The 15,701-nt window shown below is 36.7% G+C and overlaps 1 protein-coding gene across 1 annotated transcript in view; it reads left to right on the top strand.

The window, feature by feature from the left end:
- COL19A1 (collagen type XIX alpha 1 chain) overlaps nt 1-15,701 on the top strand; it is a 194,809-nt gene that overhangs the window by 113,286 nt on the left and 65,822 nt on the right. The window contains exons 15-17 of the mRNA XM_053937526.1: nt 971-1,024; nt 1,707-1,742; nt 13,786-13,833. Of these exons, the coding sequence (XP_053793501.1) occupies nt 971-1,024; nt 1,707-1,742; nt 13,786-13,833 (138 nt within the window). The remainder of the gene's footprint in view (nt 1-970; nt 1,025-1,706; nt 1,743-13,785; nt 13,834-15,701) is intronic.

The following is a 15,701-nucleotide window of genomic DNA, read 5'->3' as shown; positions in this document are numbered from 1 at the left end:
TTTTGCAGCAAGGAGAAGACAACAAAGATTGTGTGCTCAGTACTAAAGATATTGTATGGGAATTTTTTGGGTGCTTCTGGTGAGAACTTCTTAGTGGAAGAGTTGTATAAGAAATATCGTAGAGGGTAGATTCAGATTAGGTGTAAGTAGGAAACACTTCACAATGAAAATAGTGAGCACTGGAACAGGTTTCTCAGAGAGGTTGTAGATATCCCATCCCTGGAAACATTAATGAATGGGTTGGATAGGGCTCTGAGCAACCTGATCCAGTTGGCAATGTCCCTGTTTGCTGCAGGGGAGGTTGAACCAGGTGATCTTGAGAGGTCCCTTCCAACCCAAAAACTACTCTGATCCTGTGAGTGTGAAATGGCTGTGTATGCAAAGTGTAAGGCTAGGCAGCACTAATTGCTTGGCCTGTTGAAGGCAGAACTAAAGAAGGAGGTATGAAGGAAATAGATTATTTCTCTAATTGCCTTTGTGAATACTGGTGAAAATGAGAGTGTTGGAAGGTGAGCAGCAACTCTCAGCTGTACCTTCCTGGAGCTCATCAGTTCAGCACTGCTACTTGAAAGATAAAATCTGCAGTTCTCTGACCACCTCTGCCTCTTTCCCAATTTTAGCAGAGTTCAAGTGAATGTACTAGCACTCTCTCTAACATTCTATTTTATCTTTTCTGGCCATGCAAGACTGCAAAAGAACTTTGCATTTCCACTCACTACTTACCATAATGGGGCACAATAAAGTAGATTGGCTTCATATGTTTAATTATGTGTTGAAGACACATGTGGTCTTTGATAGATATGTGTCTGTTCACAAAATAATGAAAAAAAAAGAATGTCAAGATAGCACTAATAACGTGATAGAATTTTAAGGCCTATTTGTTGAGTGTATACTACTTCACAGTACTACAGGATTTTGTCCCAGAATTTTTCACAGATGACAACAAATATGCATTTCTCTTTTTGCCCAGGGACTAAAAGGTGACCCTGGTAGTCCTGGTGTGGATGGTCCAAAAGGAGAAAAGGTACCTTTTGAAATCTATTAAGTTGTATGTATATGTGATTGTGCATGATATTCTTTTGAACACGTTGCAATAACTGTGTGTGGCAAACACTCACTGCTGCCATTTGTGCAACTTAAGGGTTAAAGTTACAGGTTAAAGTACAGGCTAACTGTAATGCAAAGACAAGTACCCTTTATCACAACAAATTTTAAAAGGAGTTCTGAGGAGGAGCCTAAATTTGGTGTTTTGAATTGCTCTCTGGGTGCACTAATTTGCTCCCATGAACTAAAACCTGAAGGTCTCAGATGTGATTTGTACCTCAGTGACCTTATTCTGTGAATATTCACACAGTCAGATTTCTTTACATATGTGAGTTGTCACACTGGCTTCAGCAGCCACCTTGTGCATGTAAGCTGCAGCTTGTAACTTGTCATGTGGAAATGTGTTTTGAAGGATTGCTTTTTTTAAGCTGTGATTCATTTATGCAGAGGCCTGGTGCTTTCTTTTCCCTTTAACCTGTAGTGAACTGTGTATATCTCTGCCATTACTGGAGAGAATATCACTTTACTCGCAGGTTTTCATATTCAACATGTTTGATGATTGTACTGAAATCACTTCTGCAGTGCTGCTTTAAAAAGGTCTAGAGGTTAAATATTTATAACTAAAGAGATGGTTGATTTACTTCCTCTCCTGTTTTAACTAGGGAGATGCAGGACCTCCAGGACCAGCCACCTTGAGTGTGAGTACATGTAAAGAAAAACAGCCAAAAGAAAATCTCTAAGAAATGCTACATGTTTTTTCACTAATTTGCAATGTGAATAATCCCACTAATAAATCTAAAAGTCAAGTCCCTTTCTTCATAGTGCCTCTGCATTTTCTATATGACTTGTGAAGGGAATTCTATAAAAATAAAAAAATAAGCAGATTTGAAAAATCTTGTTTCCTCCCAAATGCTAACAAGGATATTATCTTGTTTATTACATGTATAAATAGTACAAACTTGTTCAAGTGAAAGAATTCCCTTGTTATTTTAGGGAAAAGCATTTTTCAGTAAAAGCTTGCAAAAATGGTCAATGATTTTAGGGTACTGTATTCTGGCAAGATACTACTGTATGGATGGTGGAAAATGTTCCTAATTTCCTTGCAATCCAGGCCCCAAACATGTACAAAGCCTAAAGAAAACTCTCCAGGGCATGCCTTGTTTACTTCATAAAAGTATTAAATCTTGTCTGAAGTCTATGAATTCTAGTGGTTTTGCTCATGAGCTGAGATGAAAAGCCCTTCCATTCAAAAACAATTCAGACTGGTGCAAAAGAGTGTGGCAAAAATTAAAAATTAAAAAAAAAGAGAGAGAAAATCTTCCAAATTCCAGGGTGTACTTTCACAACATCAATAGCTCTTCTCCCAGACTCAGTGTTATGAACCACATCTGTACTATTCATATTACCCATGTGATCCTAAATAAACTTTAAAACAACTGTCATTCATAGTGTAAATGATTATACATTGTGTTTTCCCTCCCTTAATTTCCAACACTGTAGCAGCAGGATCTCCATTAGAGCTTACAAACATTGAAGGATATAACAAAGACCCATAAGATAAAGATAAATTCTACTCTTAAGGTGTCAAAATTAAGTTGCCATGTTTTAGATTAGTTGGTTTTTGGATTATGAATTACAATATCCTGTATCTCTATTTCCTGGGAAGAAGTTAGTGTTTTGTCCCAAGATCAATGACTCTTTGCTACAGTTAATATCCTTCTGGAGGTAAACAGGTCCATTTATGTCCTTTAGTTCTTGAATATACAAACTGTGTGTTGGAAGAGTTAATATTTTATTAAAATATTATTAAGTAACCTGCAATTTTTATGTAGTAGATGCATTGGAGTATGTCTTGCTTTAGACAGATTCTTACAGGCCTTGAAGGGATCATAGGAATAGGAATCAGACACATCTGAAGATAAGACAGGAAAAAAACCTGAGGATATCTATTTTATGTGTGCTCTAAGACCATAGAACAGTCTTTTTGAGAAATTTTTATGTAAATGATTGAAAAATTAGTACATCTGTTCTGATAGAAGTACCTGGATATGTTAAGTCTCCTTTTTTTAATGTGTTCCTTGTCTTAAGTTGCAGCTGTGGACACTTAGCTTTCCTAAGAATCATACTCAGAGGTCAGTAGCATGATATCAAGAATCAGAGAATATGCTGAGCTGGAAGGGACCCACAAGCTGGAAGGGATTGTCAAGTCCAACTCCCTGCCCTGCGCAGGACCATGCCCAAGAGTCACAGCACACGCCTGAGAGCATTGTCCAAATGCTTCTCGAACTGTATCAGACTGGTGCTGTCACCACTTCCCTGTGGAGCCTGTTCTAGTGCTCAACCACCCTCTGGGTGAAGAATCTTTTCCTGATACCCACCCTAAACCTCCCTCGAAACAGCTTCAGGCCATTCCCTTGGGTCCTGTCACTTATTACCAGAAAGAGGAGATCAATGCCTGCCCCTCCTCTTCCCCTCATTAGGAAGTTGTAACTGCAATGAGGTTTCTCCTCAGTTTCCTCCAGGCTTAACAGACCAAGTGACCTCAGCTGCTCTTCCCTGCAAGGCCCTTCTTTCTCCTTGTGGCCCTCATTTGGACACTCTCTAAAAACTTCATATCTTTCTTATATTGTGGTGCCCAAAACTGCACAAAATATTCAAGGTGCAGAGCCGAGCAGGACAATCCCCTCCCTTGCCCAGCCAGTGATGCTGTGCCTGATGCCCCCCAGGACAGTTTTGTCCCTCCTGGCTGCCAGGGCACACTGCTTTCAGATTGACTGAACTTACTCCTTCTGTACCTGAATTGATCCAATTTCATAAAATGGATGTCAAAGAATTGCATTCCTTTGATTACAGAATGCTTTGCTAATGTTTCAGTTCATTGATTCCAGCACAACAAGGTGTCTGTCTGTGTTGGTACATTTGCTGATGGTCGCCTTTTAAAAGAAAAGATTTAAATTTTAGGAAAGCAGACGCAGTCTTCAGAGGGATGTTACTAACTGATTTAGACAAGAGTGAGTGTGAATGGGTTTAGCAGTTTGAAGACAGATTACAGCAGAGTGGGAATACATGGCTCAGCAGGAAGGCTTTCTCTCTTGGCCACTGTAAATCGTTGTGTGTTTCTCTTGGCAAGAGCTAAAAGAAGATTAATTACATGAGTGATGGTGGCTAAGGGAAAATTCTGTTTTCAGAGTGGTTTTATTTGTGTGACTTCTGTGTGGCTGTGATTCTTACGATATATAATCATGAAAGGAAGATGTCATATCTTTCTGTGAATAAATAGTAGGTCAGATAATATCACAGTTTATATGTCACTTAATGAGAACTTACTATGTCAGAACCATTCATGCTGTTTTAGCCAAAATATGATGTAAGTGTTTCAGTTATGAGTACTGTTAAAGTTTTAAAATGTTCCATTCATTTGGGACGAAGGCATAATGTCATAAATTTATCCTCTGCTTCTAGTAATTGTTATTTTTTCCTAATGTGAAAATTATTTATTTTTATCTAAAAGATAAATGAATTAATTCTGGGGGGCAGGGAGAGAAGAGAAGTGAAAATGATGACACACTGTTAGAACTAAGTCCTAAGTATGACTTTTGGGCAGGAAGGAAGGGAATATTAAAAGAGACCAGGTCTAGCTCAAACTAGACAACTGGGCCTGGGTCATCGACCTTCTGCCCCAGTGCAATTGCACACGGAGACAGGTGGTAAATGATGTATGATGATGCCATCATCATACAGAGCTCTACTGCCCTGTGCAGCTTTTCCATTCCTGTGTGTTTCCATAGAACTCATACATCAGTGGAGTAAGCTGAATGAGGTCTATCATATATTCTTATTTCTGTATAAACTAGACCACCAGTAGTGTAGTTCAGGGTCAGAATGTTCTCCCCATACACAGATCTGTACCATGCTTCTATCCTTAGCACAGGGAGTGTGAAGGTAGCAAAAGACTGGGATTGCTTTACTGCAGCAGCTGGTTGGTCCAGGGAGAGTTGCCTGTAGGTAATCTATACAAGTATGTAACAGCATGCAGTAGAAGTTCTTGGGGATTTTGTTTTTAGTTTTTTTCTGTGCTACTGGCACCTTCAAAAGTCTAAAATATGTCAGTGACTCTGTGTCTAAAAGTGTTTGTGCAACCCTTATGAGTAGGAAATCCCACACAGCTCAGAAGTATGAGCAACATGGGAATATGAGAAAATACAGAAGAGAATGAAGGGATTGGTATTTGGAGGGAAAAATATATATATTAAGTTTTCAACTGACAGATATAGCCATTATACAAGGCAGTATGTATGGCAGAATTCATAAATACCCAACAGCTGTAGCAACCTATTAGGTAGATGAGCATATGCTAAACTGCAAAACAGGCAAAACAATAGCACTACTTTTTAAGATGCAAAAATTATTTTATGAGTTTGAAATTGAAATTTCATAGCTCAGAAAGTGCATCTGAAAAACAAAGTAGAGCTCTGGATCTTCCTGTTTGATGTGAGTTAACAGAAAATTTCACACTGTAATCCTAACAATATTAGCATTTAACAAAACTTCTCACTTGTAGCAATAGCAGAGAATTCAGAATTATTATAGAATTATAGTATCTCATGTGCTTCTGTGCATTTATTTAAGGTACATACATAAGTCTTGTTAATACAATTTCATAAATCATGCATGAAGAATTAGAGAAAAGAAACAGCATTGTAATGCAAAAATATGCTAATCTGTAAGAAGAAATATATGATAAATTTTATAGGATTTACACAGAACCCTACTGAAATTAGCAATTTCAATAGTTCTAAGTATATTTGTTTGACTTGGGCATTATTCATGCAAATACATTTTACTGTAAATTTGACATATATATGTGTATATTTGAGTCCTTTTATTAAGGATGTAAAGTTTTCCTGTGTTTCTATGAGTCAGTTAACACTCCCCAAGTCCAGATATATGTATATATTTTTCTTCTCATTTATGGTGGTAGTTTTATGGGAGTAGTCCAAAATCCTGATTGATTCTCAGCCTTTTTTTATGCTGTCTTTAATTTCTCTGCTATGTTCTGAATTGCTCTGTAAGTAGTAGATGTCTCTTTTCTTTAGTACTTTTCAAGTGTCTTATGAATAAACGCTGTGATTATATTTTGAACTTTTCTCCTTTATTATATGCACTTTATGAAGCAATATGGGAGATGTTTAAGGCTTAAGTTCCCTGATAAATCGTACTGCAGCTGATGAACCTTCAGAGAGTAAAAAGGAGGGATTGTACTGCTCAGTAGTGTGGTTTTGTCGAGATGTGGGCTTTAGAGGCAGAAGCTGGGGACTGTGTTCTGCAGGGTCACAGCTGGCTCCGCAGCTTGCCCGATCTGGTATCCCCAGCTTAAGCCTGTGCGTGCCGTGTCAGAAGAGTGACAGGTGAGGGAAGGTAGCACAGCCATCTCTTGTAAAATATACGATAACTATTCCTCTCGACACTCGATACGCTGCTTTTAGTTCCTGGGGAAAATGAGCGTCCGTCCGTACGTTCCTGCGAACCTATCCCTTTCAGGAGTTATAAAATAGTCATCCAGATGGCACCAAGTGTTTACTCAGAAGCCAAGACTTAAGTCAGTCACAGACAGAAGTCCCCAGGACTTGCTTACTAAACAGATATTTGGAATGTTGGCTCCTAGGTCTGGTTAAACCGATCCGAAGGAAGCTGGTGCACAAGTGCCGTGTGGAGGCGGCTGTGGGAGGAAGTTGCAAATTCAGGTCTGGGCAAGCTCCACTGTAACTTTTGGCTCTCCCCTTTCTAAACAAACATCAGCTACAGGTTGCACAGCGTTCTCCTCAGTTATTCATGTGAAGCTAAAGAAATGGACACACATTCTCCAGTAGTAAGCAACTCAAATATTACCTTCTCTTTCTTTCCACATAATGACATGAAGGAAAGTAATCCTATTTAACTAAAGAAAGTATAGAATGCAAATTGCATTTTCATTCTAAATCTCGTCTTTTCATACATATACTTTAAGGAAAATCTGAATTTTATCTATCTGAGCTTTTTTAATGGAGGTGTATTAATTTCCTGAAAATACTAAACTGTTCAGTTGTTTTTCATTAAATATAATGATTGCTTAACTTCCACAATATAACTTACAAATATACTCTTCTTCAAAAAGCACTTTTTAGTTATGGGAGTGAGTTCTATTAAGATTATCCCTTTGTTGAAATAGAAGATAATTTAGCAGTTACAGTGCAGTTTTTATCTTCTTTATGCAGTAATACTGATAGTGAAGGCACAGGTGAAGATTGAAGTCTTAACCTTACAGTAAAGTTGGGTTTTTTTAAGTTTGTTTTTTACTCTGATAAATTGGCATGAATGTGATTTCTATGTCCTTCATTAGAAAAATGATTTGAAAATTGTCCCATATGCAGTAGACATCAATGTAATTAATAAATTTGATTTACTCCTCAGGATTTTGATTATATTTTTTTTTGCTTAGCAAATAAACTTATGTTTATTAAAGTTATTAGGTTCATGAATGTAAACTTCTGTGAAATTATCCTTCCAATTTCCCTTTCAAATTATTGTCTCTGAAGGAAAGTACCTTTCAAGGTTAGTCAACAGAGAGAGCTAAAGAAATGGCCAAACCCAAAGAATAATTACATCAGTGAGGAATATATTTTCTGTTTGCTCCAGTAATAAATGATCAAGAAAATGTAGCTTATCATGTTTTCTGGCAGACTAAAATACTTCTGCTAAATGCTGTCTCCTTTTCTCTAGAAGAAAATGGATTGAAAGCAGTTTAGAAAGAAAAGTGGTGTAACAGCAAAACATTATGGTCACTGCAGTAACTTTAAGGGCCCGAGCAGGTGTACAAATCTTTCCACTTGCTGTCTCAAGGTAATTCAGTAAGGATGTCACTGAGATCAGGTCATGTTTGGAAATGCTTAAGCTAGAGGTAGCCTAATTTCCCTCATAAATGGTAATACAACAGGAAATTAGTCATCCTTCTGTGATTTTCCTGTGCTGTTTTTCCCATTGTAACATATTGGTAACAGTGAGGCGTGTCTGCAAGCTCTGCAGGCTTCCGTGTGGGTGGTGATGGACAATCTTTTGGACAAGAAGAGGAAACTGTGGTAATTGGATTTTAAGGTCTCCCCCTTCCTCATCCTCCTTTTTGGGGTTCTAGGTTAGGCCAGCATCACAGTTGCAGCAAGTAAACTGCCTTGAAGATACCTGAGAAACCAACACTTTGACCATCTTGACTGGAGGGAAGCTATTAATATTTCAGTTCCTTTGCTTGCTGAGTGTGATAGTCTGTTTTTACCTGAGAGGAAGTCGTTCATTTACACTCAATATGTAAAGGCCAAAGAGGAAAATATTCTCAAAACAGGGTAGAAGGATCACAGTGACCTGCACAGTAGAACTTATTCTCTACAAACACTTTCAGATTAAGTGGATACCTTTAAGACCTCTTGAACTGCACCTTGTTGCATCCTGTCTGGGATGCTGTGCCACTCTTACATCAGTGCAGCCACAGCAGTACCATCCATCCCACAAGCAGTATTTGGGTGGCTGGAGAGTGCTCTTCAAGTCAGTCATGCTGCAGTTCTTCACTGTGACCACCCATTGTGTTATGTCAGGAATTTGGAAATCTGTGGTCACTTTCTACCTGACTCCTGATTACCATGATTCCGTGCTGCTCTACTTGTGGAGTTTACAGAGGAATCATTGAAAATGTAGTTCAACAATGTAACAGCTTTTCTTTATCCTGGACAAGGACTGTGTTTTAAAGAACTACATCAATCGCATGCAATAGGAACTGCCTGCCAGTTTGCTTTTTAAAATTTTTATGTTTCAGCAGTGATGTTGTATCATTGGAATTATACCTTTTTGTTTATCAACGTAATGTTTTGAAATTGCTTGGAAAAAATCATATATGTTATAGCTAGGTCTTTTTGAAGTAGCAAGTTTTATCATTATAAAAGCTTCCATATTAAAATTATTAAAAACATACCTATTCTTACATTATCACAAGGCATTTCTGCATACCTAATTTAGATTTTCTCTCTGTCTTTGTTTAACTCATCTCACTAAATTACATACATTTTCTCCCTGTCTAATAGCATTTATTCTGTAAAAGTTGAGGTAATGTGTTTGCTGGAATTCATAGTGAGGAAAACGTGGTTGAAAGTAGTTTGTGTATAGAGCAGACAAACCGGTCTATAAATGAAATAAATTTTGTGCCTTAATTAGACCTCCATTATTATTGCTAACATTTGTATTATATTTAATTTGTATTGAGAAGGAAACGTATTCCAGCTCAGAATGTATTCCAGCAACACTACCTACAAGTACATAAGGCAGCTGTCTACCCTTCTGCTTCAAAAACTATCAGCTATGTTTTGAAGCAACTTTCAGAAACCCAAAAATATACGTACTCGTCTACTATTTTGCTCTCTTGGCATCAACCATAATCTTCTGTGAGAAGTAACATGAACAACAGCTTTAAGTAGCCTCACTATTCCACTTCAGCTGGGTTTTTTCCTTTTTTTTAACATTATTTTTTTTTCACCATGGGTTCATGATAAAAACTTCTTTTTTTTTGAGAGTATGTTCTTAGGCACTTTCTCTGAGTTATTACATTTATGAACAATGCCTTCACCATGTCTCTGCAGATGCTTGTTGTGATGTATCAGGTATTTTAAAATGCTTTTTTACCTGCAGAGTTACATGACATCCCTTCTACAGTAAGTGGCTTCTGATAGCTCAACACTCATATACTTCAAATTAACAGCTTTTGAAACTTAAAACAGCTTAACTGACAGAACTGTTCACTGATTTTTCTGTAACTTCCTAACATATTTTTCTTCTACTGTCTCAAGTTAAATAATTTTATTTGTTTTTATCTCCTGATACTTTCAAAAAATACTGGCTGTTAAAGTACTAAAATGTTATATCCTACAGATATTTTCAATACAAATTCTTTTAAAAACTCACTTCTTCTATTGCAGCATTTTTTAAACCTGTTGTTTTTTCCTAGTTTCTATCAACTTAGACTTAGACTAAGTTTTGATGATATTTCATTTAAATATTTGTCTGCATGCTTTTCCCAGTGTGGTTGCTTTTTCTATTCTATGTTCTAACCAGCATATTTTCCCTTGTCAACCCTTCCCTTTATGGTTTACCTCTTATAAAGGGATTCAAAAGTTTCTGCTCTTCATTTACAAGATTTTGTACAACCCTCTTGTGCCTACCAGTGCATCATGTACCATCTCTCTTCATAGCCACCCTCACTCATTGTGGTAGATTTTCTAAGTTTCAGTTGCACTTAAGTACATCTCCATTTTACTGACTTTTATTTTCGCCAAGCTACGTGGTAATGTTTGAGACATTTCCACTTCATGTTCCTCAAGCTCCTTCAGGTACATTACTCCAAGGGGCTTGCTTGGTCCATGACAGGAACAGGCTTTATAGATTGTATATGTTATTTTAATTCACTGTTCCAAGAAGTAGGAAAAGCCCATGAGTGTTAGGTCTCCTCGAAGGATGCATCATATTTTCCTCCCATCCTGATGTCACACAAATAGGCTAGTTTTGTACCTCACAATGCCTTGTGCTGTTCCTAGACATTGTTCTGCTCATCACCATAGCCATACTTTTGCCAGGTCAAAAGTATCAGAGTGATAGTGACACATAGTGAATTATTTCAATTGCCTTGCAATACTTGAAGGGCACCCATAAGAAAGGTGAGGACAGATTTTAGCTAAGCCTGTTGAGATAGGACAAGGGATAAAACTGAAGGAGGTATTAAGCTGAAGGAGGGTCAGTTTAGATTAGATATAAGAATGAGGGTTTTTTACAATGAGGGTGATGAAACACTGGAACAGATTGCCCATAGAATTGGTGATGTTCCATCCCTGAAAACATTCAAGTCCAGGTTGGCTGGGACTCTGAGAAACTTGGTCTGAGAAACCATTATGTGGTTCAATGATCTTAATTGCTTGGACTGTTGTTTACCTGGGAGTTTGTACTTGTAGAATAGATTGCCTTCTGCCATAAATGTTTTGAACACAATCCACAGCATATCCCATATACCATAGACAGATAGAGAGATAGATAGATAGATAGATAGATAGATAGATAGATAGATAGAGAGATAGACAGACAGATAGATATAGGTATGTATATCCAGTCTATATTCCATCCCTTTATCTGTGGTGGTGGGCTCCTCTGACCAACTGTGCTATCCATGGCTGGAGGGAGTCAAGTCTGATCTTTGATCTCCAAAGGAAGATCTCCAGAAATTAAACAGGAATGCGACCTAAGTAGATACTTTAGTCTGCCTTCCTACAAACATGTATTTCTATCCATTGCCAAGTTCTATAGGAGTTCAATGGTAGACGTTTTATTCATCTGTTTAGACAGAATTCACTGTAGAAGGTTTGTTGTTTTTTTTTTTTTTCATTTCTCCTGCAGGTTTCTTCTGCAGTTATTTTTCCATGATCTCTTTCAGTGAATGTTGAGCAGACATAGCATTGCTAAGTCATCACTTTGGCCAAGTTACTACAGTTTTAGAGCAGTGTTAGTTAACATGGCCCATGTTGTCCTATCAATTTTTAAACGGAAGATCCCACTGAGGTTGGTGTGAACTTTTACCTCAGTTTCAATATCAGGATGTGGCTCCTTGTACAGAGGAGTCCTCCCTGCCTAGTTCCCAATTGTACACAGCTCTCCTCCCTTTCCTTGAAGATAAATCTCCTTATCTGGTTCCTTTTTCTTGACAATAATATTGTAAAGAGAAGAAAAATAATAAAAGTACTCCTTGGATAAAAATGCTGGCTATTAATTATCACTATTGTGCAGTTACATTCTTGTGTAATTCTTGTCCCCTTGGAGCCTTATTGTACAGATATGTGAGGCTAAGTATTTCCTCCCCATAAAACGGACATTACAGGTTTTCATCTCATTCCCCTGCATAAAGTTGTCACTAAAATTAACAAAACAAAATTCCATCTCTTCCTGAATTCTCAGAATTTCTTCACAGAATTAGAATCTTGCGAACAATTAGATAGAACACAACAAGTTCCACACCACCTAGATGAGAAAGTAAAGAAGCTTTACAGAGATCACATTGATGTGCTGCTTTATGGGTTTGTGTATGTATAAGCTACATACCTTGCACTGTAATTAACTTACCTTGATATTATTTGTTGGACACAACATTCTCATGCATATTTTAGTTCCATAAACTTTTGGTGAAATATGGAAATGTTGTGCATCAGCTTTGTAAAAGATCCTACACCTTATCCTCTTTACATTATAAACTCAAATGATAGGAGAAATATCCTATAATGAAATACTGTCTGAGATATATTTTTAGCTTCAGTGTTTGAAAGTGGAGAAATGGTAGAAATGGCAAAGGTCTTGAAGTGACTTCTTCTTTTTAAAATTGAAGTCAGACTGCATTCTAATCAACTTAAGACTTTACTTGAAGATGTATGAGCTAGTAGCTTTGGAATGCCTACTTACTTTCTCAAGTTTATATTGGGAATTAGAGATCATAAACAAACTTCTTAAATTCATTTCTAGAAATCTGGGTACTTTAAAAACATCATGATTTTCAGGATGCCTCAGTTCACCCTTACTGGGTCAATAAATATGTGTAATTGATTCTAAGATGTTTGAATTTGACCAAAGATACAACTCATGCTGAAGCAATACATGAGTCTGAGTAATTTTAATAATTTTAAAATTTTAATATTTCAAATTCTTAAATCAACAAAATGTAAGCTCTTTAACTGTGTGACATCTCTAAGAGTATGCAATATAACATGCAAGGCTTTTTTTTTTAATTATACAATGCAGAACTGTTACATATTCTTTGCTCATTACATTGAAAATTATTTCACATTTCTTGTTGCTATAATGGAAATTGGATTGCTTCCTCAAAGTAATTTTTTAAATTGTGTTCCAAGGTGACTCATGAAGAAAAGGGGGAGTGGGGGGGAATGACTGTTTAAATTGTTCTGAGATGTTATTTGAAGGCTTTGTGATTATACTGTACAATAATCAGATATAAAATTAAAGACCCAAAGCATCAGAACTGGTCTGTGATTTGGTATCTGAAAAAGGCAGATCCTTGCACTGAGTTCAGACAGAAGGCTCACAAGTCAAGGATATATTCAAAACACTCAAAGCTCCAGTGCCTGTTCAGGAGAGAGACAGAGAGAGAGAGAAAAGAGACACTAAAGTGTTTTGAAAAGCCAAGCCAGAATTGCCGAGGAAGCAGCACAGGGCTGGTTCTTAGGATCCAGCGAGCATAAGGCCTTCTGCTATATTTAGTTCCCTTTCCTTGCCTTCCCCTCCCCCTTCAGTGCCTGTATTTGAATTTGAATTGTAGAGTAAGTTGTCTTTCATTTAAAATAACTTTTTTGTCAATTTTTTATGGCATCCTAACTTAACAAGATAATTAACTTTTCAATATTGTAATTAAATATAACTGTGCTTAATTAGTGCTGACTTACCTCTTCTTTTCCAAAGGATACGGCCTTTATATGATGGAATGTGATTAATAATTATTGTTTGTGCTTTTTCTTGCATTATAACATTGAAGGAGTTGTTAGGAATAGCCAATTCTTATTATTAGAAATAAATGCCTTGTCTTGCCATCTGGATCTTTGGTCTAGTCTTACTTTGATAGAAAAATAGAGGATGAGAATAGCATTGAATGTTTTAATTGTTTAATGTTTGTATTTTTAGGGTTTGCTGGAAGGTCCCCAAGGTCCACCTGGCAAAGAAGGTCAAAGGGTGAGTAAACTTGGTGAGCAACTGGTCGGTGTGCTAACAGCTTGATGTGCAAATGGTAAGGTAGCAGCTGAGTATGAGGCATGCTGACAACAAACTGAGCCTTGACACTTGAGGTTTCTCTTCAGTTGAAGGAGATTTAACAATTTCAGCCATCTAAAGTGTTTTAATGACTGGCAGAACAGATGTATTGTATTGTGTTTGGCGCAGTATGTTTCTGCTGTAATTTTAACTGAAATAATATTAAAACTTTTCGGTTTTTCCTTTTTTGGCAGGAGTGAACTATACTTTGCAACATCTAAGCTATATAAAGATAGGAATTTTGGGTCATTATCTAAAATATTAGCAGAAACCAGTCATACTGACCCATTATGCAAGTGTCATGCCCAACATATGTGTACAAAAGATACAATACAGTAAAGAGGACTGAAGGGTACGGGGCAGGGGGGGGCAGAATATGCCAAATACATTAAATAAACCTTTGGTTATTTAGAATTTTAATATAATTAAGTAATTGACTGACTGGTTTCTCTATGTCCTGTTTTTCCCTGACTTATTGAATTTGATAATTCATTAGAGCAGATAACAAATATTTATGATTGTGGTATCACAGGAATTAATTCACTGTTGTAAATTTATAATCTAGTATGTTCCTAAAAGTTCAGGAAGATATTAAGACTCAAGCATTTCAATATTTTTACAAATAAGTGTGTGCCCAGTTTGCAGTTTTGAAGTTGGGTCTCAGTAATTCTTGGTTTATTTAGGCATCTTGATATTCAATATCACAGTTAAAATATCTGAAGCAAAAAGATTAAGTGTTTCTCATGATTGATATTAGTAAACTACAGTGAATTTTTAAAGGCTAACTGAATGATACCAATAATAGTAATAAAGCTAACAGAGGACTATCTCTTGAACAAAATGAGTAATGACACATAGGCCCCAAAGCTATGTTTTACGTTGGTTGTTAAGTTTTAAAAATAGTATTAAAATCCATTTAAGCGGAACACAAAGACCCAAAAGCTGAGTTTATTTACGTTTCTCACTAAGGATTGAGAAGCTGATCTGAAAAAGTCTGTGTAGTAATGCAGAATTCAAAGTTGTGGGATGAAAATGTTAATGAAGCACATTTACTAGCATATCAACATCCTTAGTAAGAATTTTATAATTACCATTACTATTACAGTTAGCAATTAAATATATAGCATAGTGTGAAAAGATAGTTGTATCCTCTTTTAGTATATTTTAGAGTTGTTCTGTGGACCACTGAATCTGCAAAAAGACAGGTTCTCCTTTAGGAGCAGTTATAAACATTCTTGTGTTTTAGAAACTTCATTCTTGGAACTTCTTCATTTTTTATGCAAAATTTCAGAGTTAACATACTGTATTATATTTAGTGGTGGATGAATTGATTTGGAAATACTTTTTAATTTTTTTTCCGTTTTGCAGTAGGAATTAGTGGGTTGATACTTTCATCATGGACATTTTCCAACTCACGCATAAAATTGAGCTGCTGTCACACTCCAGCCCCTATAAAAATGGGTGCACTGATGGTTTTGTAATCTCGCCATGCACACAGCTGCCTCGAGTCAAACAAGGGGACAGCAGACTGTGGAGTCTCAGCATCTGTCTTTATCTTTCTAGCAGGGAGATGCTCACAACAATACTCCTTCTGCTGGCCACTCCCACCCAAGCATTAACAACATTGTTGGCAGGCTTAATTCAACTGCCATGTGCTTTTGCATTTCCAATACATTTAATTACACAATAACATACCATTTGTAACAAGATCTCTGCTCTGTTTAATGACAAACAGGACAGTGCACATCTAATAGCTATTAAATGTTCCTTTTTATTCAATTACAGATGTC

This window comes from Vidua chalybeata, chromosome 3, assembly GCF_026979565.1.
Source record: "Vidua chalybeata isolate OUT-0048 chromosome 3, bVidCha1 merged haplotype, whole genome shotgun sequence".
In the NCBI taxonomy this organism is placed as follows: domain Eukaryota; kingdom Metazoa; phylum Chordata; class Aves; order Passeriformes; family Viduidae; genus Vidua; species Vidua chalybeata.
This window is presented reverse-complemented; position numbering and strand designations above follow the sequence as displayed.